The following is a 25,460-nucleotide window of genomic DNA, read 5'->3' as shown; positions in this document are numbered from 1 at the left end:
TTCCTTTTCCAATAGAGGTTTCTGATGTGGTCTCATTCCCATATTCCAAACTTCCTTTGGTGGGATTAGTCACTCTCCCTTTATGTTTTCTCTTAGCACATGGTATACACACTTGCTGTTATTGTATGTATATGCCTTATAATTATTCTATTGTGTTGTCATCTTGATATTTGTCTTGTTCTCTCACTAAAACCATCTTAACTATTATATTTTTGTCCCTTTCATTCTTCAAGTTATAAAATTAATCTTAAACTAAAGTTCAAACAGCACTAAAATTTGTAAGTAAAAGTACAATTTTTTCTCTCTCCATCCCTGCTTCTACTTTCTGGAAGGCATCTCTGTTATTAATTTGACTATTCTTCTAAACCTGGAGAGTCACCAAATATGTATATTTATTTCTTACAGAAATGAAAAATGCACATATCCTGGCGTTTCATGTTTTTCTTATTCAGTTATGTATGTGAGATTATGTCGCTGTATGTTAGGTAATGTCCCTGCTTTAATACAAAGCATTGAATTGTCAAAGATTGTCATGTGAGTGAGAGATCTTATCTAACACCAAAGCTTGCTCTTGATTCAGCCAACCTTGCCCTATAAATCCATATGCTCTTAGATTATTTACAAAATGTAATCAACAGATCAGATATTTTATGACATGTTAAAATGAGAGACTCTGTTATCTATTAAAAATTTAGTTTGTTTGCAAGGAAGTCTATTGATACATTCAGAATCCCTCACTGAGGAGTGAGCTACAGCCTTGCTCTTAACCATTTTTCCATTCCCCATTTCAACACATTCAGATTGCTTTAGAGGGTTTAAGTTTTCCAAGAGTCGTATTATTTAAAACAGAGCAGTTAATGTACTTGTATACATATCTGTGTGTTCTTTTACAAATACTTCTTTAGGAGTGATACTAAGAAATAGATATTCCAGGGCCTCCCAGGTGGCGCAGCGGTTGAGCGCTGGGTTGCGAAGCTGCCCACAGCCTCTACGGCACCGGTTCGATCCCCGGCTGCTCCCCGGCCACCGGAGGGTGGGTCCCACATGGCGCGCAGACCTCTCCTGCCGCCCGCTGCTCCCCTCAGCAGTGTATTTCGGTCCTTCTGCCTGCTCTGCTCCCCGCTCTGGCTCTGGTGAATTCTCTCACCCTCCCACACTTCTGACTGTACCCAGTGCATGTATAAACAAAACAAACAAACAAACAAACAAATAAATAAATAAAACATGCCTCTATTAAAAAAAAAAAAAAAGAAATAGATATTCCAGGTAAAAGGATGTAAATTTAATTATATTGATTAAATTTACTCTCCAACTTAAAGTGCTAAGTTACTCTCCAAAAGGATTATGCACATTTATAGTCCAATCTGTTTTTTTCATGACATCTAGAGTACAGGCTTTTTTTTTTTTTTTTTTTTTAAGATTTATTATATATACAAGAACTAGGGTGTAGGCCACAGGTGCGGGGCAGGGGGTGAGAGGATTCACCAGAGACAGAGTAGGGAGCAGAACAGGAGGATCCACTGAAATTCACTGCTGAGGGAGCAGAGGGCAAGACAGGAGAGGTCTGCTGTGCCATATGGGTTAGCTCCCTGGCCAGGGATGGAACTCATGCTGTGGTGGCTGGGGATAGCTTGATAGCACTGAGACTTTAACCCCCGAGCCACCAGCCACCAGGGAGGCCCTGGATTACAGGCCATTACTAATTTAAGAATAAAATGCCAACCTGACAGTAAAAGATAGTATCTCACAGTTTCAGTGTACATTTTGTGATTTAGTGAGGTTGATCTATCAGTGACCACAAAGCTGCCACTGTGGATTCATTTGAACTGTGTGCTACTATAGAAAAGGACAGTGCCATTGTATCTGCCCTTTTTTCAGTTCTGTCAATGGGTAGTTGTAAAGGTTGCAGAGTTGGGGTGCAGAACACATTGGAAATGTTTCTGTGATGCTCTATTCAGCATTACTTTTGGTAGCTCTCATTAAATCCAATACATGTTTGGATAGAAAACATGGACCTTTTATTGATGCCAATGGAATTCCTTACTGATTTGTAATATGCTTTCATGCTTAATGACCTTGCTTTAGAATATTAAAACCTTATTCAGCCACTGTATCCAGTGTTGATGTGAGAAAATTTTGACTGAATAGTACTCATTTTTTTGAGGGCTTGTTATAACAGTGTGCTGTTTGTAAGTAAATATGACTACTGTGAAAGTACCATTTCAGTCATAGGAAAGGGTGTTGCTAGCTTTTTGAATTTTGAATACATTGCAATTTAGGTTAATTTTATGCTAGATAACCAGTGATATGCTCAAATTAATGGAAATTTTATGGAACAATATTATCCATAGAAAATGTCACATTTCATGTTTACCTTTTGGAGACTCTCAGATGACTAGTAAGAAAGAGTCTGGGATGATTTGTGTAGCTTGGGATTTTTTTTTACTAATTTCTCTAAAATCTTGATCCTTTTATCTGAATTTTTTTTTCCAGTTTAAGGTCCTTTTTTATTTATTTATTTTTAAAAAAGATTTTATTTATTTTTGCAAAGAAGAACTGGGGTACAGGTCAGAGGTGCAGGTGGGTGAGAGGATTCACCAGAGATGGAGTGGGGAGCAAAACAGGCAGATTTACTGCTGAGGGGAGCAACATGTGAGACAGGAGAGGTCTGCTGTGCCACATGGGTTATCTCCCTGGCTGGGTTTTGAACTCAGACCTTTGTTGTGGGCCTTTGCAATGGTAGTGCTGAGACTTAACCCCTAGACCCCCAGGGAGGTCCCCAGGTCCTTTAAAAAAAAAAATCAGCTTTATTAGCAACATACAATAAAATGTAATGATTTAAGTTAATACGTAATTGAATGGATTTCCACAAATGTATACATCTGAGTAAATACTACCCGTTTTGAATCTTAGAACGCATTTCCATCACCCCCAAACTCCCTTAAACCTTTTCCCATCAGCAGCCTTCCACCCTGCCCAGGCAAATTATTGTATATAAACCAAACATCATGTTAATGCATTGTACAGTTTATATCCCTTTTGCCTGTATCATTAACTTTTTCCTTTTTATTTCTAAGTATTCTGTTTATATATTATAGTTGGTTTATCCCTTCATTTGTTATTAGACCTTTGGGTTTTTCTAGTTTCGGACTTATAATGAAAGTGCAGTGAAACTCAAACCATGGGGACACTTAAAAAAAAACTGCAGGGAACATTCATGGAAGGTTTTTTATTTTTTTGTAGACAAATATTTTAATTTCTTTTGGGTAAATGCTTAGGAGTGGAAGTGCTGGGTTTTATGGGGAGTAAGAAACTTGCAAACAATTTTCCAAAGTGGTTGTGCATTTTACTTTCCTCCTCAGCAGTGTGTGAGTTTCAGTTACCTTGAATCTTTGTCAACACTCGGGATTGTCTGTCACTTTGCTTTCTAGTTTTAGCCTTCCTAAGGTGTCTAGTGGCACCACATTGTGGTTTTAATTTGAATTTCCTTGAGTGAAGTCTTTTGATGAAGATAATTTTGGGGACTTTCTCTAATTTTTCTACAGGTTTGTAAACATGTATATATTAATGGAAATTTACCTTTGTATTTTTCAGGTTTTTTTTTAGGGTTCTTTAAAAGTGATTGAAAAGAATAATTCAAAATGCCAGAAAATCCATCTACAGGTATCCTAGTTATGTACTTCTAGCCCTATATTAATGATTCAAAAATGGAATATAAGACGGGAATCTAACTTCTACTCTATCCTTCTTCCAACGAAGATAAAATGCAGGTCCTGCAAGTTCTTGATCGCCTGAAAAGTAAATTGCAAGAGAAGGGTGACACATCACAGAATGAGAAGCTGTCTATGTTTTATGAAACACTAAAGAGTCCCCTCTTCAACCAGATACTCACCCTTCAGCAGTCCATCAAGCAACTAAAGGGGCAGGTAAGTAACCCATTTGGGCTGTCCATGTTGAGAGATGCAAACGAGCAAAGAAAGGTAGGAGGTGCTCTCTCTAAATAATAAATGGACTGTATTGGGATTTGTGACCTGTGGGTAACAGTGACATTGGATAGTTGAAAAGTGTTGATAATAACTTTGTGTTTGGCTTTGGAATATGATTTTATCCTTATGTAAATATGTAAAGGTCAGATACTTTGAGAATTCTCAATATTTTCTTTAAAATTATAAGATAGTACTTAGCTTAAATAGATTTTCTTCATGAAGTCTTTTTTCTAGCAGGAAGTGATCATGCTATTGTAGTACATTTTGTATACTTTTTAATAATGTTCACAAGTATTTATCAAATAAATATCTATTATCTTGGATATTCTGATTAGAAAGTCCTTGGGAATAGTGAAGGTGCTGTTTTAATACTTATCTTTGTTTCCTCTACTATATAAAGAGAGTACCTTGTAGGTTCTAAATACATGGTTGTTATTACAGGACACAAAACACCTCTACTTAGTGACAGTTTTGTCTGTCCTCTATGTTGCTGTGTTTTGGGTTTGGGATGGCAAATTAATTTTAAATCCTCTATTCTAGAAGCTAAATTTGGATGGCAGCTTTTCTTTGTTTTTTAAAGATTTATTGATTTATGCATACAAGAACTGGGGTACAGGCCAGAGGTGCTGGAGGTGAGAGGATTCACCATAGACAGAGTGGGGAGCAGAACAGACAGATCCACTGAAATACACTGCTGAGGGGAGTAGCAGGAGAGACAAGAGAGGTCTGCTGCTCCATGTGGGTCACCTTGGCTGGCAGGGGATCAAACTCGTGCTGCAGTGGCTGGCAATAGCTTGAGAGCACTGTGTCTTTAACCCCTCTGCCATCAGGGAGACCCTGGATAGTAGCTCTTTTATAGATTCCACTTAAGTAGAATTTTAATTATAATTGGAGATAATATAGCAGTTAAGTGAAAATTACCAAATTTTGGAGAAAATGTTTCTTTTTCTGATAAGCCAAAATTCTGGCCCATGAATATTTAAGGAGTGATTTTTAAAAAAGAGAGAAAACAAGAATTAAACTATACACGTTTCTGTGAATTTCTTTATGTATATCAGTTTTCTGCATTCCCTGGTCATAGAATGAGTCCCATATAGCACAACAGTGAATGCTATTGGTGGCACTAGAAATTGGGAAAGATCACTATAAAGCTATCATTTTCACTGGTCTAAGAGTGGACTTAACCAACCACTTCATCATAACTATCTTTTATATTTATATAGTTTTTATGTATATAAATGTTTTATCTTTTCAACTATTACCTCTAGATATGTTTTCAGAGAATCTGTGATTGTTGATTTTTCTCTATGAAGCCCTGTTGATATTTATTCTTGATGTTACGATTATTCCATTGTTGGCCTATGTATTAGCCAATGATACATTAAAATTAACCTGTTTTCCTTTCCCCCAAATTATGAGATTCTCCCCCCTTTTTACTAAGTGGTTCTGTGATTCATTGGTACTAATTGTGGGCTAGTAACTTACCCACATATGTCTCAGTTTTCATGTTTATAAAATAGAGTAATGATCTTATAGGGTTGTGGTTAGAAATATATGAAATAATATGTCAGAGTTTTATTATAGTACTTGGCTCATAGTAGCAAGTCCTCAGTAAATCCTCTTATTTTTGTAATACTCTGCTTATGAATCTTGTGACTTTCCACAGGACTATACAGTATAGATCAATACAAAAGGGTTCAGTGTCTTATACACCTGTTTATAGGACTGGATATATCTGTGCATTTAGTGTAATAAGCTGTCATATATGCTAGGAAATTGAGGTAATGGTGGAAGGCAAGAAACAACAAATTTTAAGCTATTAAACATTTCTTGTAATACTAAATAAAATGTATGGCCTTTAAAACACACTGATGCATATATCTGTACCTTCTTTTACATGTATATAGGTAATGTGCAAAGTACATGTGGTGGGCAAAATATATTTAATAAAAATATTTTTTATAGGTTTCTGTTCATAAGTCTCTATTTTTTTTTTTTTTTTCAATCTCCAACAGCTCAGCCACATACCCTCAGATTGTGCAGCCAACTTTGATTTTTCCAGGAAAGGTTTATTAGTGTTCACGGATAGTGCCATAAGTAGTAGGAATGCCCAAAGGTCCTCTGTAACTGGGTTATTTCCTTGGGACTCTAAGTCAGGAAATGAAGACTTTAACTCAATCATTCAACAAATGGCTCAGGTAAAGTTATGTCTTGTCAAGAGAGTATTTTAGCTTTTTTTCCTCTTCTTATGTGTTTAAAAACAAGAAACCTCCATAAACTCTTTTTTATTGCCTTAAAATTACTCATTATATTTTTCCTGCTTGTGCTTTTTCTTCTTCTTCTTCTTATTGTTATTATTATAAGGAATTGATACCATTTCCTAACTACTGTGTTGGAAACATATTGGCTTAAAATTATATAAGGAAAGTATCCATGTGTGTGTTGAGGGGTTTTTAGGCAGTAACTCCAATTTGACACATCTCTACTCTTCTAAGGAAAGAGCGTCTTAAGGTTTTGATCATGGGAGGAAAATTTACATGTCTACCAGAAGTGATAAAACTCCTTTGAAAATATTTTAAATTTTGTATCAAAGCAATTAATTGGCATTAAAACTATGTAATTTGGAAAATCTAGGGAAGTATGTGAAATATTAATCTAGTTTTATCCTAGTACCTGTTAAAAATTAAATAATAGTTGAATTTTTGGATATGTTAGTTGTGTATTTGTTCACCTCAACCGCTAATAAGGTGTCTTTAAAAATGAAACTTGAATTTGAAGGTTAAAAAAATCTGCTTAACAATAAAAAATAGTAAATAAATAAATTTAAAAGTCTGTTTAAGGTCTGATAGTTAAATACTGTTCTATACCTAATTTGTTTTTTCACTTTATAGTTCTGTTTCTTTCATTTGACTAATAGTTATTGTTATGTGATGCTTTAATTTATGAAGTTCTCATGTTATAAATGTAACTATTTACTAACAGTAAAATGACTAATAGTTATTGTTATGTGATGCTTTAATTTATGAAGTTCTCATGTTATAAATGTAACTATTTACTAACAGTAAAATACTTGTTTATCACCTATAGAACCCATTTGAAATGGTGCCCTTTCCATAATCTTTTGATTTAACCTAATACATGCAATATTCATCACTGTAGAATTAAAAATAGAACCCTAAAACATGCCACTGGTTCTGAGTTAATGCTAAACACTACCAGATATTTGATGTATCTTATTTGCTTTCTCATATAAAGCTATATTTTTGCTATAAGAGAATTTAGGGAAAGTCAGTATAAAAAAATAATTTAGAACTTACTTTTGGAAAGAACATTTTCTCAGAAGTTTCATCCAGCTTGGGAATCAGCTTACAGTGTGAATGAAGTATGAAATACCTCTCTGATTCCTGGAGTTTACAGAACACTGCATAGTCCCTCTTATTTTCTACTGAAAATAATCAAGTGAGAGGATTTCCTGAAATAATTTATTATTGAAGTGCTGCATTTGTTTAGCTCTGTTGAAATGACTGAGGAGAAGCTGTTTTTGTGCTAGTCACAAAATAGCAATTTCATTTCCTTGGAAAGCATAAATTGGGTAAATGTACTTCATTGATTTTTTTTTTTTAATCCCTCTTCATTAGGGCCGGCAGATTGAATATATAGACATAGAACGGCCTTTAACTGGAGGCCTTGGATTCAGTGTGGTCGCCCTTAGAAGTCAAAATCTGGGAGAGGTCGATATCTTCGTGAAGGAGGTACAGCCAGGGAGTATAGCAGACAGGTGAGGAAGATGCTCATTTTGTGTTTTGCTATTTTTTTTTCTGACAGTCTGCAAACACTGTTGTAAAAATATTAAGAAACTAGGTATAAAAACTAACAGTGGTAGCTAACACTTTCCCTCTTTCGGTATAATTGCTAAGGCTTTTGCAAATATTCCTTCATGTAGGTTGTGGCAGCAGTTACTCCATTATATAGACAAGAAAGCTAAAGTTCAGAAAGGTTCATGATTTCCCTTTAATTGCAGAGCTATTAATGCTAGAACCGTGTTATGATTCCAAGATTGTCTCACTGCAAAGCCAGTACTCTTTTTACTCTACCTCTTTCTCTCACAAGTGAACATGTTATTTTATTTACAGTCTGATCAGTAGGATGGGGATATTGAGATTCCCACTCTGCATACAATGTTGTTTATTAATTTCAGATTTAATGACTTTTTGGTTGTCATGATCACATGACATTATTACTTTACTTATTGTCAATTAAAAGCCCCCCTCATGGGCCTCCCCTGGTGGCGCAGTGGTTGAGCACTGGGCTGCAAAGCTGCCCACAGCCTCTGCAGCGCTGGTTCTATCCCCGGCCACCGGCAAGAGTCCCATATGGCACGCAGAACCTCTCCTGCCATGCCTGCTGCTCCCCTCAGCAGTGTATTTCTTCAGTCTGCCTGTTCTGTTCCCCGCTCTGGCTCTGGTGAATTCTCTCACCCTCCTGCGCTTCTGACTATACCCAGTGCTTGTATAAATAAATAGATCTTTAAAAATTAATACATAAATAAAAGCCCCCCTCAAGTTTAATCCCTCCTCCATATGGCCTGTCTATCTTTACTTTTTAAATTTATTTATTTATGCATACAAGAACTGGGGTGTAGACCAGAGGTACGGGGTGGGGGGGGGTGAGAAGGTTCACCAGAGAGAGTGGGGAGCAGAACAGGCAGATCTACTGAAATACACTGCTGAGGGGAGCAGCAGGTGAGACAGGAGAGGTCTGCTGTGCCATGTGGGTTAGCTCCCTGGTGGGTCTGGCATCTAACTCATGCAGCAGTGGCTGGCGATAGCTTGATAGCACTGTCTTAACCCCTGCTCCACAAGAAAGGCCCCTGTATCTTTATTTTTTGATGGTATGTGCCAGCCTTATATTTCGTCTCTTTGATTTGAGGTCTTTGATTTTAGTATTCATTTAACAAGCATACTATTCGTTACATTGCTATTGCATGTTAGACTAATACCAACAGTGGCAGTACTACTCCAGAGAATCTCAGCCAATAATATATTTTTGAATTCACATTTTAGCTTTGTAGGGGAATCAATTTGAGTTCCCTCAATAACAGATTTTCATGACTTTGCATCTTTTTCTTTCCATCTAACAAATTTCCTCTAGTATGTTCTAAGAAACTGTAGCAGTAGTCAGAAAGATTTGACAAGCTCTGTTCTCTTCTTGGAGATTGGATGTACATAGTTAAGATAATCATATAATTTACTGTCCATGTTGAGATAGTTTTGGGTGTGCTATTGATAGATTGATTTCCAAAAATGGAAAATTTGAGTGTGTGTAAATTCTGGATGAACTTAGGCAAAATGAGTTACATCGGGGTTGAAAAGATTCATGAGTAACTCATTTGCTTGGGATTAATTAAGAAATTTCCCTAAGTGAACAAATTGTGAATAGGAATTTAGATGAGGAACTTAGAGAAAGGACAATGGAGATGAAAAAATGGAAGTGAGTCCTGAACCATTGTCCTGTACTGGTTACATTTATAGGTAAACATTTCTTTAGGACTAGAGAAAACTTGATTATCACATTCTCAACTTAAAAAATGTTTCAAAATTTCTAAAGTCATTATGAAAGTAATATGTGCATTTAGTAGAAAATTATAAAATGTAGAAATAAGCCCCCCAAAATAAAAAGACCCCCATAAAACCACTTGGATTTTGACAACCCTGAGATAACTAGAACATACATTAGAATGTTTTCTTTATGTAAAACCTTGATTATAGAATATATACAATTTTATGCATTATTCTTATCTTTAGTATAATATAAGCCTTTTCAACAACTAATAAAAAGATGTATAAGTAGAATTTTACATTTTTTTATTATTTTACATTTTTTACATTTTTTTATTATTAAATTTATTTTTTTCCATTGTTGTTAGCTTTTGGACAGTAGTTGATTTTTCCACTCAGGTGTAGTCCCTGTAGTTCTCCCACCACCACAGTACCCATGAACCATCATCACAGTCCCTTGTGCTCTTCCCTTCTGTATGTCTCAGATCTATAGTCAGCTTCAAGCAGCATCTTAAATACTACATGTTCTATTGTGAGAGATACCCACAATTTGGGCATTAAAGTTGAAATATCTAACCTGCTAGTTCCAAAGGAGTATCTAAAACATGAATCTCTGTCCTCAGAAAACTTCAGCTCTAATAAGGTAGTATTTAGTTAGTTCTGCTTACTTAGTTAAATGAATATTTATTGAGTGATAAATGAGGCCTTAGATATCATGATAATAAGGTAAGTCAGAGAGACACAGCTAGATGCTGGAGGATGGATTGAATTTGAGCAGAGTGGAAGGGCATCAGAGATGGAGGAAGCTATATACACAAGAAGAGAAATGGCAGGAACCTTGGAAGGGCAAAGAGGAGACCAGGGTATTTGGAAAAGGGGGAGGAAGCCAAGTTGGAAGGATCTTTTGAGCTAAAGTTAGAGGCTTTTGGCCGCCAACCAAGTTGAATGAGTTAAGTGAGCCCCAGAAATTGGAAGTTACCAAATTGTGTTTCATGACAAAGTTTTGCTGATCTGTTATGAATTGTGAAAAATCAGGGCAATATAAAATGGAATTTTCACTATTCTAAATTTATGAATTCTCTCTTCTGAAATAAATCCTTTTCTCAGGGAGACTTTGTGTTTCAAAGGTTAATTTTTTTTTTTTTTTTTTTCTGAAACAGTCCTGCCAAGCATTTGTTTCCTTTGGTTCTCTCCTTATTGGTCAATAATGATAGGCAATCATTATACATTTTTGAGTTGTAAAATGTCAACATAAAGATTACTTAGACACAAAATAAGCCTTGGGGAATTTTCAATTAGTTTTTAGGTATTAGATAAGTATCTAATGGAAGGAGGTGGTGGGTAGATGCAAAAGAGATAAAGAAGGAGGGGAAAAGAATTATGATAATGGAGAACCAGGAGGAGGAGTAGTGGTTTAGGAGATAATAAGTAAGATACAGCAAGTCCTAGAATCTCATTAGGTTACACTAACTTAAGAAGTTAGAATATGCTTTAGTCAGACTATTTAGATAAAATGCTAAGCTTGTCCACACTTTAATTCCTTCAATGTTAAATTTAACTAAAGACTTTAAAAGTTGATTGCGAAGATTAAGTGAGATAATGCTTATAAAGCATTAGTACTTAGCCCATAGTAAGTGCTCAGTAAATATTAACTTTAATAGTTTTTTTCCTTAAGAAATTTTGCTAATTTCTTTAAAAAAATAAATAAAAGTCCTCATCCTTGATTACCAGTGGGAAGATTGGTGATTAAGGCAGAAAAAAGGCTTAAATACAGGTTTACAAATAATCTTAATGGATTTTAAGGAGAATTGGGCCTCTGTTGACAAAAGTTGTAGAGGTGAAGGGTGAGGAAATAGGACAAATCTGCTAGGAGGAGGTTACTGATGAATTTGAGAATATAGTTACCCCAGTGTGGTATATGTTGAAGTCAGATTGGAAAGGGTTCAAGAGTATATATGGGTCTGTGCAGTAATGAACTTGCAAAAATTTGCCAATGGGGCCCTATATGTTGTTACTGCTTTCTAGTCAAACGACTGTGTGTGTATGAGTGTGTCTACTCCTCCATTGGTTAATTAGTTAATAAGTGCTTTGATGGTAAGCACTCTGAAGAGCTCTGCTAAATAATTAATTTGAATACATGTACTAAGTAAAGAGTACCTAAAGAAATAAACTGCTTGCCTTGAATAATAGATTTTTAAAAATACTATATCATTTATAACAAAATTTTCTTATTTGATCAAGGGATCAAAGGTTAAAGGAAAATGACCAAATATTGGCTATTAATCACACGCCACTGGATCAGAACATTTCCCATCAGCAAGCGATTGCACTGTTACAACAGACCACTGGATCTTTGCGTCTGGTTGTGGCAAGGGAACCAGTCCACACCAAAAGTAGTACTTCTACTAGCCTAACTGATACAAGTGTGCCTGAAACTGTGAGTTGTAATCTTGGGGAGATGCTTAATTTTGAATTATACCACTGATTTTAAGAGGTATAAAGACAGAAGGTGTCATTTTACTTGCCAGTTTAAGAAAGATAATCATATCTTCAAATGAGCATTAACATTTTAAGTAAGTTTTTTCAGAAATAACTCATGGAGGTTCTATTTTTTTTTTCCTGGTCTTTCTAATGTCCTGTGGGTCTCCTTATTTAAGATTATTTTTTAATATGGAAGGCAAATTGAAGTATTAGGTGTAATTTATTTAGTGATGGGGAGAATTTTGTGTTCCTTGGTAATGTAGCCAGTTAATTAATTAAGCTGAGACTTTTCATTAGAGATTTACTGTTGAATATCTTAAATAAGATTTGGTTACTTCAAAAACATTTTTATAAATGATATTGGGTATTTATGAATAGATTGTTAATGCTGCAAATTATAAAAGTTTTTATAAGTAAGAATACCATATTGAACAATTTAAAATGATGAAAGTACATATCTCTTTTGGGAATCTTTAAACTTGCTTTGTAACATTTTAAAAGATTTTGGCTTACATCTTCAGAACATAAGCTAATAAATCTTATTTTCTTATAACACTAAGTGCTAGCTGATTTATTTAATTTTTATTCATTGGGACAAAAGAAAAAATAGACTGACTATAGTACAAGGTCACAGCACAAATTGATGCATAGACATTTTCCTTGTAGTAATCAGTAATATTTATACAGCACAGTTTCTATAATATGTAGAATGAACAAAGTGGGAAATTGCTTGGCACAGTAGTTCAGGACGAGGACACTGGAGTCAGGTGAAGGTGGGTTCAAATCTAGTTCCTTGCCTTTCCAGCTGTGTCACAGCAGGCAGGTTCCTTGACTTCTTCATGCCTCAGTTTCTTCATCTATTGGAACAAATAACAGTGTGTGCCTCACAGAGATGTTGTGAGCATTAAGTGAGAATACTCATGAAGAATAAAGTACCATGCCTCGTGCAGAGTTAACACTCCATGAATATTAGCTGCTATGACCAATTCGGGCATATTTTAGCATATGTTGCTATAGATGCTATCTATCGTCCCAGATATGAATTGATTAAATATTCCCAATATTTAACATGTAATATTTATACATTGCATAATAACTTTCCAATTTATTCTAAAGTAGGTATGCCCTAACGATACTAAGAGGGAGAATTTTGTTCTGCAGTTGAGTTATAATATGAAGGTTCAGTTTGTTATCTGTTAATTTAGAAATGTTACTGTATTGCAAGGTTAAGAATCTGGGTGTTTTACTAACATTAACACTTTCTTACCACTGATCTGTAGGTCCATTGGGGTCATATTGAAGATGTTGAGCTTATTAATGATGGCTCTGGATTAGGTTTTGGAATAGTTGGAGGAAGATCAAGTGGTGTGGTTGTGAGGACTGTAGTTCCTGGAGGATTAGCAGATCGAGTAAGTTGACCTTTGTTTTCACTTTGGTAGTATGTAATTTAATTTCTATGGCCTGAAATTTAATTTTCCAACATGGGTTACTAGCATATAGATTCTATAACTAGAATTTAAATATAGCTAAAAATGTTTTTTCCCCCATAAATGTTAATATTCACTTACTTTATTTTAAACAATTCCTAACTGAACATTACTCATTTTCTTATTTTTTTTGTCTGTGACTAATAGTCTTTTTGATTCCATCAGAGGGTGATATTGTTTTCACTGCAAAGTCATTAATGGGTACTGCATTTTGAATTATCTGTATTATTCTCTTCTGGTATATCTTTCAAGGACTTAATGTTAAAAATCAGAAGGTACAATGAATATAGACATTTGTCTCAATATTGTATGTGGTAAATTTCACTTGGATCACAATTTCTAACATAAATCAAGTGACTACACTTCATTATGTAGCAGTGTTTAAACTGAAAGGGAGGGTTCTTAAAGCAAGCAACCGTTTCTGCTTAGTTTTGCATTGAATATTATTGTATTTAGAGTTTTTTTTTCTATTTTACAACCCTTTAATATCATCTACTATCCAGTTAATATTCAGAATTCCCTGTCTTTTGTTTTTGTGTTTAAACATCCTTGTTTATTTTTTCACAGTGTAAGATTTCTTCACTCAGATGCAGTCACCATAGTTTTCCCACCACCAAAATGACCACCGTCCTCTACCACATTCTATTACACTGTCTGCTCCATTTAGTTTTTAGAAAGTATTTTAAAAATTTGCTTATGAAGTTACTTAATAATAAGCCTTTATTATATAGATTGTCTATGATAATCAGGGTAATATGTAAATTTTACTGATTAATGTCCACTTACATATAAATTTGTCCCTTCTAATAAACACAAGGATAAATGAACTTGCTGCGCATATGCAGCATTGAGAAAAGTTCCTTAGTTACCTATTTCTAATCAAGACTGCTCCACCTTGTACAAATTGTGGCACTACTAATATCCCAACTGTCCTGTCAGCACCTAACTATATTTATTTAGAAAAGCGACTCTCAGAGTTTGGTCTATGGGTCTCTCTGTGGGTCCCTGAGACTCTGGCATGGGGGCTGTGTGGTCAAAACAACTTTGGTAGTTATACTAAGATGTGACTAGCCCTTTGCCATGTTTACATTTGCACTGATGATGCAAAAGCAGTGGTGGCGTACCACTGCTGGCTTCTTATTGTGAGACAGAGGTATGGTATCCAGCTCACTAGCAGCCATTGCATTCTTCTCTGCCATGTGTTTGAAAAAACGAAAGAAAGAAAGAAATGCCAGTGTCACTTAAGAAATTGCAGTAAAATTTATTAATAATAAAATTAGTATTGTCGATCTTGAAACCTACCCCTTTTTTGTAACGTGTGATGAAATTGGACATGCTACGCGGCAGTTCTTCTATATACTGATTTATGGTGATTGTCTTGAGGAAAAGCATTTGTGAGACAAACTAACCATTTTTTATATGGAACAGCTTTTAAATAAGTTTTTTTCTCAAGATATAATTAATATCACTTCTTTCAGGTGTACAACTTAATAATTCCATATTTATATATATTGCAAAATGATACCCATAATCTAGTTAAAATCCATTCCCACAAATAGTTACACATTTTTTTTTCCTTGTGATGAAAACTTTTAACATCTACTTTCTGAGGACCTTTCAAGTATACTTGAAATAATATTAACTATAGTCACCTTGTTGTATATTTCATCCCCAGGGCTTTATTTTTAAACTGTCACCAATTTTATCTACTCTCCACCCTATCTCTGGCAGCCACCAGTCTGGAACAGCTTTTTTATTTTTGAAAGACTAGCCAACAGAAAATTATGGTTTTCAGGCTTTGGCATTTGACAGATATTTCCTTGAAAATGAGTGAAGTAAGTCTGTTACTTCAATGAAAACAACTGACAGCATTTGTTGGTGACAAAATTTGAGATTTCAAGCAAAAGTTAGAATGTTGGAAAATTTGTGTTTTACTAGCAGCCTGAAATCTTCCAATATTTAAAGACTTCTGATTAGATTGTTGGTGATATTAATCAATATAATTATTTGGGTATTATTTCATGAAATATGTCAACATTTGGAAGATCTGCTTAACTCTGTGAATCAGTATTTTCTGAAGACCAATGTGTCAAATGACAAAATAGGTAAAAAATCCATTTAGAATTTAAGATTGATTAATACATTGTAATGAAACAATATTTGAAAATTTGTTGATCAAGTTACAGATTTCACATTGAAGCTGATCTTTAATAAATCACCACTTGTCAAGTTTTGGTGTATTAACAAACAGAAATAGACCAACTGGGCTGTTAAACTACTTCTCCATTTTCCAACTACATATATCTGATCAATGCCAGATTTTCTTTATATGCTTCAACCAAAATAACATTTCTGCAACATATTGAATGCTGAAGTGGATATGAAAATCCAACTGTCTTCTTTGAAACAAGACATTCGTGAGATTTGCAAAAATATTTTAAATACCACCCTTCTCACTACTTATTGTTTTAAAAATGTAACTTTTAAAAATAAAAACCATGTATGTCAATGTATTAAAATATTTATTATCAATATATTAAACATTTTTAATTTCTCAGTGCCATTTTTTAGTAGATATTGATAGAACCACATAAATAAAAGCTATTTGAGAGTCTCAGTAATTTTTGAGATTCTCAAAAATTTTGAGGTGTAATTGACATAAATTGCATATATATATATATATATATATATATATATATAACATCCAATTGGATAATTTTGATGATTTATCTCTAAGTATGAAATCTATAGGGCAGGCCTGCAGGTTAGGAACTCAGGCAAGAGCTGATATTACAGTGGGTACTAGACATCTTGTAGGGCAATTTAGCAGGATTTCTATTACAGTCTAATGCAGAATTCTTCTTTTCCAGGAAATCTCAGTTTTTGTTCTTAAAGTTTTCAACTGATTAGATGAAGCCCACCCACTTTGTTAAGGGTAAAGTTCTTAAAGTCAACTGATTCTTAGATAACACACACACATCTACAAAATACCGTCACAATAATATTGAAAGCTACTCTTTGACAAAACAACTGGACATGATAGCCTATCAAGGTCACTCATAAAATTTAAGTGTCATATGGTCTGTCACTGTAGTCAAATAACAAACATATCCATCACCAACAAACTTCCTGTGCCTCTGTGTAATCTTCATTTCTCCATCCTCAATAATTTTTAAGTGTCCAAGGATTTTGAGACCAAAGAGGTTGAGAATGGTCATTTTATGGATCTTCAAAATATATATGTGGCACAAAACAAATAATATTCTTTAAGGTTTTTTTGAAAATTTTTGTAACCTGGAAAAGAAAGAAGTACTATGGAGTATTTTGATATCTTTTTTCACACCCACTGCTTAGCAATTTTCATAGGCTTGTTTGCTAGAGTGGCATTTTTCATGGTGCAAAGTGGAGTACTGTAAAAAACAAAGGGCCCAATAAATGTAGAAAACACTAAGTTTAAACAAATTCAAATTGATTTCTGTACTCTAAGAATTTTTTGAGTTTTTAATATTCTAATGTTCATTGTGAATTTTCACAAGGAGAATATGATGCTCAGAGTTTCTCAAATAAGCCCCTTTGAGGCACTGTTGGGAAAACCCAGGTCTGATTTTCACTTTTTATTAGAAGGGATTGTCACTATTTCATATCATCAAGGAGAAGAGTTAGGGATATGTTTATCAAGTCATTGTGAAGGAGCAAATGTTTTTATCAAACATTCTTATTTACCTAATACATATTATTCTCATATACTTCTTAAAACACCCATATGGAAACTATTAAGAAATTGTCTAAGGCTCCACAGCTGAGGAGCATGAAGCATGAAGGCTGCATGAAGGCTGCATCCGTTTGACACCGAAGCCTGTGTTTTACTGCTAAGATCTATTTATCCATAGTTGATCCTAATGTTTTCCTCTTCCTGACATGCACCTGTCCAGAGTGGGTCAGGTTATTGACTCTTTCCTGTAGCGAATGTGATGAGGCCTAGACCTAGGGATGGAGCAGTATTCATTTCTCTCTTCCCTTCGTCTCCTCTAATGGCAAATAAAATCTCTTCAACCTTCTCTGTAACCCATTTGTCTCTTTCCATATTATGTCTGTCCCCATTTGTTTCTTTGTTTCAATGTTATGCTATAATTTGTGAAGTGACATTAGCTGCTGTACCTGAAATACTGTAGTGTGTTAGTTTCCTATCCCTTTTCTCTCTGATCCTTTAGCTGGGATGACATTGTAGGAGCTGGGTTTTTCCCTAGCTGACCCTTCCCTGAATTAACTGACTCTCTGCATTGTTGCTAAGTCTTTACAAGTCATGACTTATGGAGCCTGATCATAGCTTGAAAAAAAATGTAGAGGTACTACTGCTTTTAATTAAAATGTACTCATGCTTTGGATATTAATACTCACTGTTGACTATGGCATTGTTCATAGTAAGGGAATATAAATGGCATATGTCAATAGTATTCAGATATATCCAAACTTGAAGGTAAAGTGATCCTGATAGTCTGCTAAAGGGGTTAATTAATACTGCTTTTTTTTAAAAAGAGTATAAAATTGTATAATATTGTTGTTTCCCTTTGTGCACTATGTGTAGTTAAAAGATGTGGTACAATTAAGGGGTGTGGCAACTGGGCTGAGGACACTGCAGCCTAAAGAGCTCTCAGAATTGCATGCATTGGAGAACTTGCAGTGAACAAAGTACTAGGTCAGAACTTTAACATATAGTTTAATAAAACTCACCATTCAGTGATAGAAGAATTTATCCCATTTTGCTTAAGAGATCTGAGATTTAGCTCAGAGAAGTAACTGATCTTTGACTTGGTCAAACTGAAGCCAGGATTTGAACTTAGGTGTATCTGTTTCCAAAGCCCTTTCTTGTCCTGCTGTGTACTACCTTTAATGTTATAAAATAAATGAAATGGAAAATAACATTCTTAAAAAAATTGATTATATAAGCTTTTTAGAAATATTCATTGAGCTGTGATTATAATGACAAATCAGCAATTATAACCAGAACCAATTCCAAAGCAAATTCTACCAGTAATCCTCATATACACTCCAAAATTCATGGTACCTGAAACATGCATCTTTTGAGCATTCTGTTCAGCCTTGGCAAAATTTCAAAAAATTTCAGCAGTTAGGTATGTTTTTGGTTTTGGGTATTTTGTTGTTGTTATTGATAATGGACAATGAAAAACTTTGTTCTGCCCAAGTCTCTTTCATATGGTTGGAGGAATTCTAGAGAAATTTGGCCCACTGGGTTATTGTATTGTCTCCAGAAAGTGATTATTACAAGGCAGCCTATTTTAGAGTTGTCGTTCATTATTGACATTTTATACAAGGCAATTATAACATGAGTCAGTATACTAACTATCTAGTACCTTTATTACTAAGAAGGAATGGAACCAATGGACTAGAGGAACTTTCAGTCTCGAATAAGCAAAGCTCAGCCTGAAGTAAATGAACAGTTTGCTATTCCAAAACAGTTTTGCTTTGAGTGAGTCTATAAACAAATATTTTACAGATTTTAAAAAATCAGTTGATGAGGGCTTGGGAATTAGTGTAGATAGGATGGTTAGGATACTTCTATTTAGTGCCTTTCTTTAATTCCTGAGGAAGAGGATGTGTATTTTATAAAATTAATATTTTCTGTAATTGACATATTGTCTTTTGATTAAAGACCAGTGATAGAATTGGTCTGAATCAAACTTAGTAATTATTTTTTGAGTTTTGGAAGTATTTGGTACACTTTTTAGTTTTCAAAGAAACAAATGTGATAACTCTCTTTTGTGACCTGAGTTCCTTTAGAATTTCAATTTTTTTTTTTAGTTAAAATTATCATCCACAATAGTGTATCAGATAATTTAAAATGAAAATTTAACTTTGCTAATTTTCATAAGGTATTTTTTCCTTTTATAAAGAAATTTGTAGATTATACTGTCAGTGTTTTCATTGTGACAGTATAGTACCCTGTTATGTCAGCTATTTTAATTTTTCTGCCTTTCATACTATTACTGCTTATATGAATAATAATTTTCTCTTGAAGAATCTGCAGGTTAAACTTTTATATTTCATTATGATTAGCATGCCATGTCTTTGAATTTTGGCTTAGCTATTTATTGACTATCACTGATTTATGTTTTCTATTTAAGACCAAAAAGATTCTATACCTTTTAATTTCTTTGCACAGAAAGAAGGAGATTGTCAATCAGAAAATATCACTAAAAATGCAATGTTTGGGGCTGCTGGACTTAAACAAGTTAGCTGTCATTTTGGTGTCTTTCCTATCAATCTGACTAATGATTGTTTTTGCACTTATGAATTCCTTAGAACACCTGTTTTTCTGGAAGAAGAAAATGTTTGACTTTCAGTGACAGATGCAAATTACTTACATCATTTTAAATTGAGTTGAGGTAAAATAGGAAAAAGTAATGCCTAGGAAATGATTAAATATGTGCTTATGGTGAAATGCCCTTCTTTTGCCCAGCCAAGTACAAAAACGCTTATTCTATATTTTTATTCTTTGTTCAGGCCACAATTCTGTTCAAGGATGGTTTGATTCACAGAGGCAGCTTTATGTTTATTTTTCATCATTGCCGCTGACTTTCTTTCATTTGTTTGTTTTATTTCAAGTTTGTAGCATCAATAAAAATAAAATTGGCAGTGCTTTAAAATAAAAATTCAGCAATACTTTATTCCTTTTTTCCATAACAATTATCTGACCTGTATTATTTTCACTAAGTCTTTCCATATATTTCTGAATTGAATTGCGTTTCTGTTTCCCTGCTCCTCTCTACTCCAGTCTTCTAGAAACTTTTGCATGTAATCACATAGCTTTCTGCTCATTATTTTGATCTAACATCTTTCTTCATTCAGGTTTCTGCAAAATTGGAGAAAAAGAAGAATGGTGAATAGACTTTTAATCCTATAGTTGTTTTTAAAAAGTACCTTTCTGTCTTCTTCTTTTTTTTTTTTAAGGTTTATTTACTAATGCAGACAAGAGCTGAGGTGCAGGCCAGAGATGCAGGGGCTGCGAGTACTCATCAGAGACAGAGTGGGGAACAGAACAGGCAGTTCTGCTGGAATCCACTAAAAAACACGGCTGAGGGGAACAGCGAGTGAGAGAGGAGAGGTCTGCTGTCCCATGTGGGTCATCTCCTTGGCTGGAGATTGAACTCGTGCTGCAGTGGCTGTGGACAGCTTCATAGTGCTGTGACTTAACCCCTTGCACCACCAGGGAGGCCCCCCTTTTTGTTTTCTGAATTTCATCTGCAACTTATACATAGTGTTTCCTGGAGCCAGAAACTTGAAGCTTAAAACTGTATTAACCCAAGGTCATGACTATATTCTCAGGTTGTCCTCCTTTCCCTTTTGCAAAATATCTACTTATCATCCTCAGTTTCTTGGCAGTTATAGGCAATTTCTTGGACAATAGGAAAATTTAGGTTACTCTGGAGATATCAAAAAATAAGACAAATGACAAATGAGAAAAAACTTGGGTTAAAACTTTGATTTAATACATTTTTATGACCTTGGCCTTAGTTAATCTTTTTAAATCTTAGTTTTCTCATTTTAAAGTTGTACGTCTCTGAATTAGAGATATGTAAAAAAGTTGTTTGCAACCTGTTATATGTTCTACAGGTGTAATTTTTTGTAACTAGCTATGTTTGCATTTTGGCACTTTAAAATAATTTATAGTAGAGATAAAGAGAATTCAGAATTTCTGATGAAACAAATTTACTGAAAATGCAGATGAATCAGCTTTTTGGAAAAATTTCATAAATGAAGATAGAATAGAGATGATATTTTGAATTGCTGTACTTATTAAATCATGTTTTAAACTTTTTTATGTATGGAAGTATGTAACATCTGTGAATATTTTAATTAATAATAATCAATTTATGTATCACCAGCTTAAGAACTAAAATATTACATATGCTGTCTCCAAAACTCATCTAGAGTCATGGGTTTCTGTGTGCTAGTGACTCCCAAATGTAAACGTGTAGTCTGGACCTTTCTTCTGAGCTCCAGATTTAGGTAGCCAACTGCAATATCTAGTTTCTTCACTTGCAGGATTCTTCACAGGCACCTCACACTGGAGATCTAAAATTGAACTCCTCATTTCCACTCACACCAGTTTGTTCCTCTGCAGTCTTCTTTATCTGTGTAACAACTCTGTTTTTCCATTTGTTTAGGCTAAAAATTTGGTAGTTTTATTTCCACTTTTTCCCTCATACCTCATGTAAAAGTTATAATGTCACTTAATCAGTATTCCTAACTGCTAACCTAGTCCAAGTAATTGTTATCTTTTTCTAGATCATTCTTTAGCCTTCCAACTGGTATCTCTGCTTCTATTATTTCTTCCTCTAAAGTCTATGGTCAGCACAGAGGCTTGAATGATCTTGTTAAGGATGAGTCAGATAATGTCACTTGCCTGCAGAAGCCCTGCAGTGACTTCACGTCCCACTCATCCAGAGCATCCTGTTAATACTCTCATCTCTTCTTTGACTTCTCTCTTTGTTCATTCTCTTCTGACTACATTTACATCTTGCTGTGAACTTGTTGGTCTATAGAACATGTGTCTGCACTTATTGGCCTTTAGGATCCCTGTCTTTACACTAGAAGCTTCTGACCTGACCTCCTTTCCTTATTAAGCTTTTTGGTCTCTTCCTTTCCATATGTGGCAATATATACTCTAACTCTAGTCCATTACATATGAAGCAGTATCTTAAACATATGTCCCTTTTGAAATTCTAGTTACCCTTTCTTTCGGAACTCCCCCCATTCTCATTCCTTTTTTGTTTGATAAGAGCATCCTTTTCTCTGTTGCCAATTCAGTCATTCATTAAAAGTGTTGTATTTTATTTAGCATTTTTATTTTTTTAAAGATTTATTTATGCATACAAGAGCTGGGGTACAGGCCAGAGGTGCGGGAAATGAGAGGATACCCCAGAGACAGAGTGGGGAGCAGAACAGGTGGATCTACTGAAATACACTACTGAGGGGAGCAGTGGGAAAGTCAGGAGAGGTCTGCTGCACCATGTGGTTTGCTCTTTGGCCGGCCGGGGATTGAACTCATGCTGCAGAGGCTGTGGACTGCTTCATAGCGCAGTGCTTAACCCCTTGCACCACCAGGAAGGCTCTATTTAGCATTTTTAGATGATTTCTTTGTCAGTCATTTTGCCAAACCTGTCTGATGATGAATTGTCAACAAGTCTGATGACGAATTGTTACTAACTAATAAAGATCACCATTTTCTGGGAATATTTTTTTTTCAATTGCAGGATGGAAGACTCCAGACAGGGGACCACATCTTGAAGATTGGTGGCACAAATGTACATGGAATGACCAGTGAGCAAGTTGCACAAGTGCTGAGGAACTGTGGGAATTCAGTCAGGATGCTCATTGCAAGAAACCCAATTGGTGAAATTTTTGTAACCCCTCCTACTCCTACAGACTTACCGGTTGTGCTCCCTGCTGTAGCCACTAGGAGCCCTAGTTCTGTGAGTAGACAAATCATTTCTTTCATCTTAAATCAAGACTGTGCATGATATATGGGGAGATTAGAAATGCCTTTGACTCCAAGTGTCACAGTAACATGAGCAGTATTTTAATCCCACCAGTGAAGCTAGAAGGACACAGTTTGGAGACACTGGACAAGTTTGAATTTCTTTTTGCTCTTTCTCAGGGTTACGTCATTTAGCATCCCTGAACCTCAGCTACTCATCTTTAAATTGGAGAATAATAATACTTGCTCCTTTCTATTTTATCAGATTCATGAGGAGACATCCACATGGTGGAAGGGAAACCACAAATGTTGGTCAATGTATGAGAATTATTACTGATTGGAAGAGAGTGGCCAAAGGAAATTGATTATAAATAATAATTATTATAATCAAGAATAATCATTGTTAATCATTATCAAACACCTGGAATTGTACAGATCATTGAAATCCTCATGAGTATTCTGCAAGATAGGGTTTATCATCCCATTGAGATAGGTTTTTAATAGATGAAGAAAATGATGTCCAAATAACTTGGTAAAGGTCATAAAGAGAGTCAGTTGCACAACTGTGATTTGAATTCAGTGTTCTTTAACTATCTTACAGGCTCTGATCCATAAGATAATAAGCAAAAGAATAGAAAATGTTTTTCAAAAGGAGAGGCCAGGAGGAAAAGGAAAGCAAAGAACATTGATGAGGGAAAGGGGTGGAAGGCTACCGTTTATCTTCTGTGGGACTTTTTGCTCTCTCCAGAAAATTGTTTGCCTTCTCCTACTTGGAACCATGGGAGTAGAGTTTTAGAATTGTTACTGTTTTCTTTCCAAACCATAGTTACAACCATTTTCTATTCCCCCTATACTTTAGCTGTCTGGAGCCTTCTATTTTGTAGTGAGGCCCGACTGTAACAGTACCAGTATGATAAGTGAGAATTGGATGCAGTCAGGTGTGTTCCTTCTAATGTTAATGTTTTGAATGAAAAGTAAGGTATTGTGAAATTAGAAAAGAACTATTGGAAATAAGTTTCAGGTCATTATTTTTTGCTCACAGTAGTAATTCACAATAATTGGATTTACCTTTGTTCCTAAATTTTTCTCTGTGTATAGTTCTTTCAGGTACAAATTTACTCTTTTTTCTAAGTGACTACTTTAGTTGTCTATTTTTGTGTGCCAAATTGCCACAAATTTAGTATCTTTACACAACACCCTTTGTTAGCTCACAGTCTGTAGGTCAAAAGTCTGGGTGGGTGGCTGGGCCCTCTGTTTACATTTTTATGTGATCAAACTCAAGGTGTTGGGCTGGCTTGGCTCTTATCTGGATGCTCTGGGGACAATCCATTTCTAAGTTCATTCAGGTTGTTGGCAGGATGCAACTCCTAGCAGCTGTTGGACTGATATCTCTTTTCTTTGTTGGCTGTCAGCTCAGGACCTCTTTCAGCTCCCTGTAATTCCTTTTCACATGAACTGCTCCATCTTGAAACCACAACTCCAGTCTTCCTTATGCTTCAGATCTTGTTCTCTTCCCTTTTTTGCCAATAGCAGGAGAAAACTCCCTGATTTTGAAGGGTTACTGGTGATTAGGATCACCAAGAGATTCTCCCTTTTGCCATGTAATGATTATATATAACTAAGGTTATTTTTCCTTTAGGACAATTCTCTCTTTGAAACTTATGATGTTGAACTCCTTAAAAAAGATGGACAGAGTCTTGGGATTAGAATCGTTGGTTATGTTGGAAGTGCTCACACAGGTAAAGGAATCATTTTTATTTTATCTTTGGAAATAATTGTAAAGGATGCTAAGGTTTCTAGACAGTAAAATTAAATACCTGCAGATTTCAATTTAAGCATTGAACAATGAAACCATGAATCTACAATAACAGCCATTTACTTTTTCAGTGATTAAAAATCACTGTTTTATCTCAAGAGTTTTATGGATTGCTTGGTAGTCATTAACAAAAGAATTTAATTGTCCAACTCAGTGTATTACATTTGAATTGTGCCTCCTTTTGCTTCTAAGACAGATATATTTTGAATGTTGTAACTATTACATATTATGACATTTTACATGTGAGAAAGTAAAATGAATACTGTATACATTTCATATTGTGTCAAAAGTAGTACTTTTATGTTTAATCACTGAAAAATAAGGTAAAAAAAACTTTAATTAGACTAATTTTCCTTTCATATAAAGGTAATATATTGTTAGGATAAGAACATGACCCAAGTATATCTAAATAAAACTTCAACTACTAAATGCTAAGCTTTTCACTGTAAGTGTTATTCTATTGTAAGAGAATCATTCAAGTAAAGAAAAATAAACCCTTTCACAAATACTTGCTAGTAACATTAAAATCCTGTCAAAAGTTCTGGTTTTTTAAAAATAACAAGATTTAAGAGTTAATTTTTTTTAAGTTATTATTTTGCATATTTACTGCAGGTGGAAAGATTAAGAGTGCTA

The 25,460-nt window shown here is 34.7% G+C and overlaps 1 protein-coding gene across 1 annotated transcript in view; it reads left to right on the top strand.

Annotated features, from left to right (window-relative positions):
- PATJ (PATJ crumbs cell polarity complex component) overlaps nucleotides 1–25,460 on the top strand; it is a 274,406-nt gene that overhangs the window by 5,664 nt on the left and 243,282 nt on the right. The window contains exons 2-9 of the mRNA XM_037500637.2: nucleotides 3,595–3,663; nucleotides 3,760–3,926; nucleotides 6,002–6,184; nucleotides 7,625–7,764; nucleotides 11,786–11,981; nucleotides 13,306–13,434; nucleotides 22,788–23,006; nucleotides 24,651–24,750. Of these exons, the coding sequence (XP_037356534.1) occupies nucleotides 3,642–3,663; nucleotides 3,760–3,926; nucleotides 6,002–6,184; nucleotides 7,625–7,764; nucleotides 11,786–11,981; nucleotides 13,306–13,434; nucleotides 22,788–23,006; nucleotides 24,651–24,750 (1,156 nt within the window). The 5' untranslated portion in view covers nucleotides 3,595–3,641. The remainder of the gene's footprint in view (nucleotides 1–3,594; nucleotides 3,664–3,759; nucleotides 3,927–6,001; nucleotides 6,185–7,624; nucleotides 7,765–11,785; nucleotides 11,982–13,305; nucleotides 13,435–22,787; nucleotides 23,007–24,650; nucleotides 24,751–25,460) is intronic.

Source organism: Talpa occidentalis, unplaced genomic scaffold (assembly GCF_014898055.3).
Source record: "Talpa occidentalis isolate TD23 unplaced genomic scaffold, MPIMG_talOcc4v2.1 talOcc4.9, whole genome shotgun sequence".
In the NCBI taxonomy this organism is placed as follows: domain Eukaryota; kingdom Metazoa; phylum Chordata; class Mammalia; order Eulipotyphla; family Talpidae; genus Talpa; species Talpa occidentalis.
Note: the sequence above shows the minus strand (reverse complement) of the source record. Positions and strands in the feature narration are given on the sequence as shown.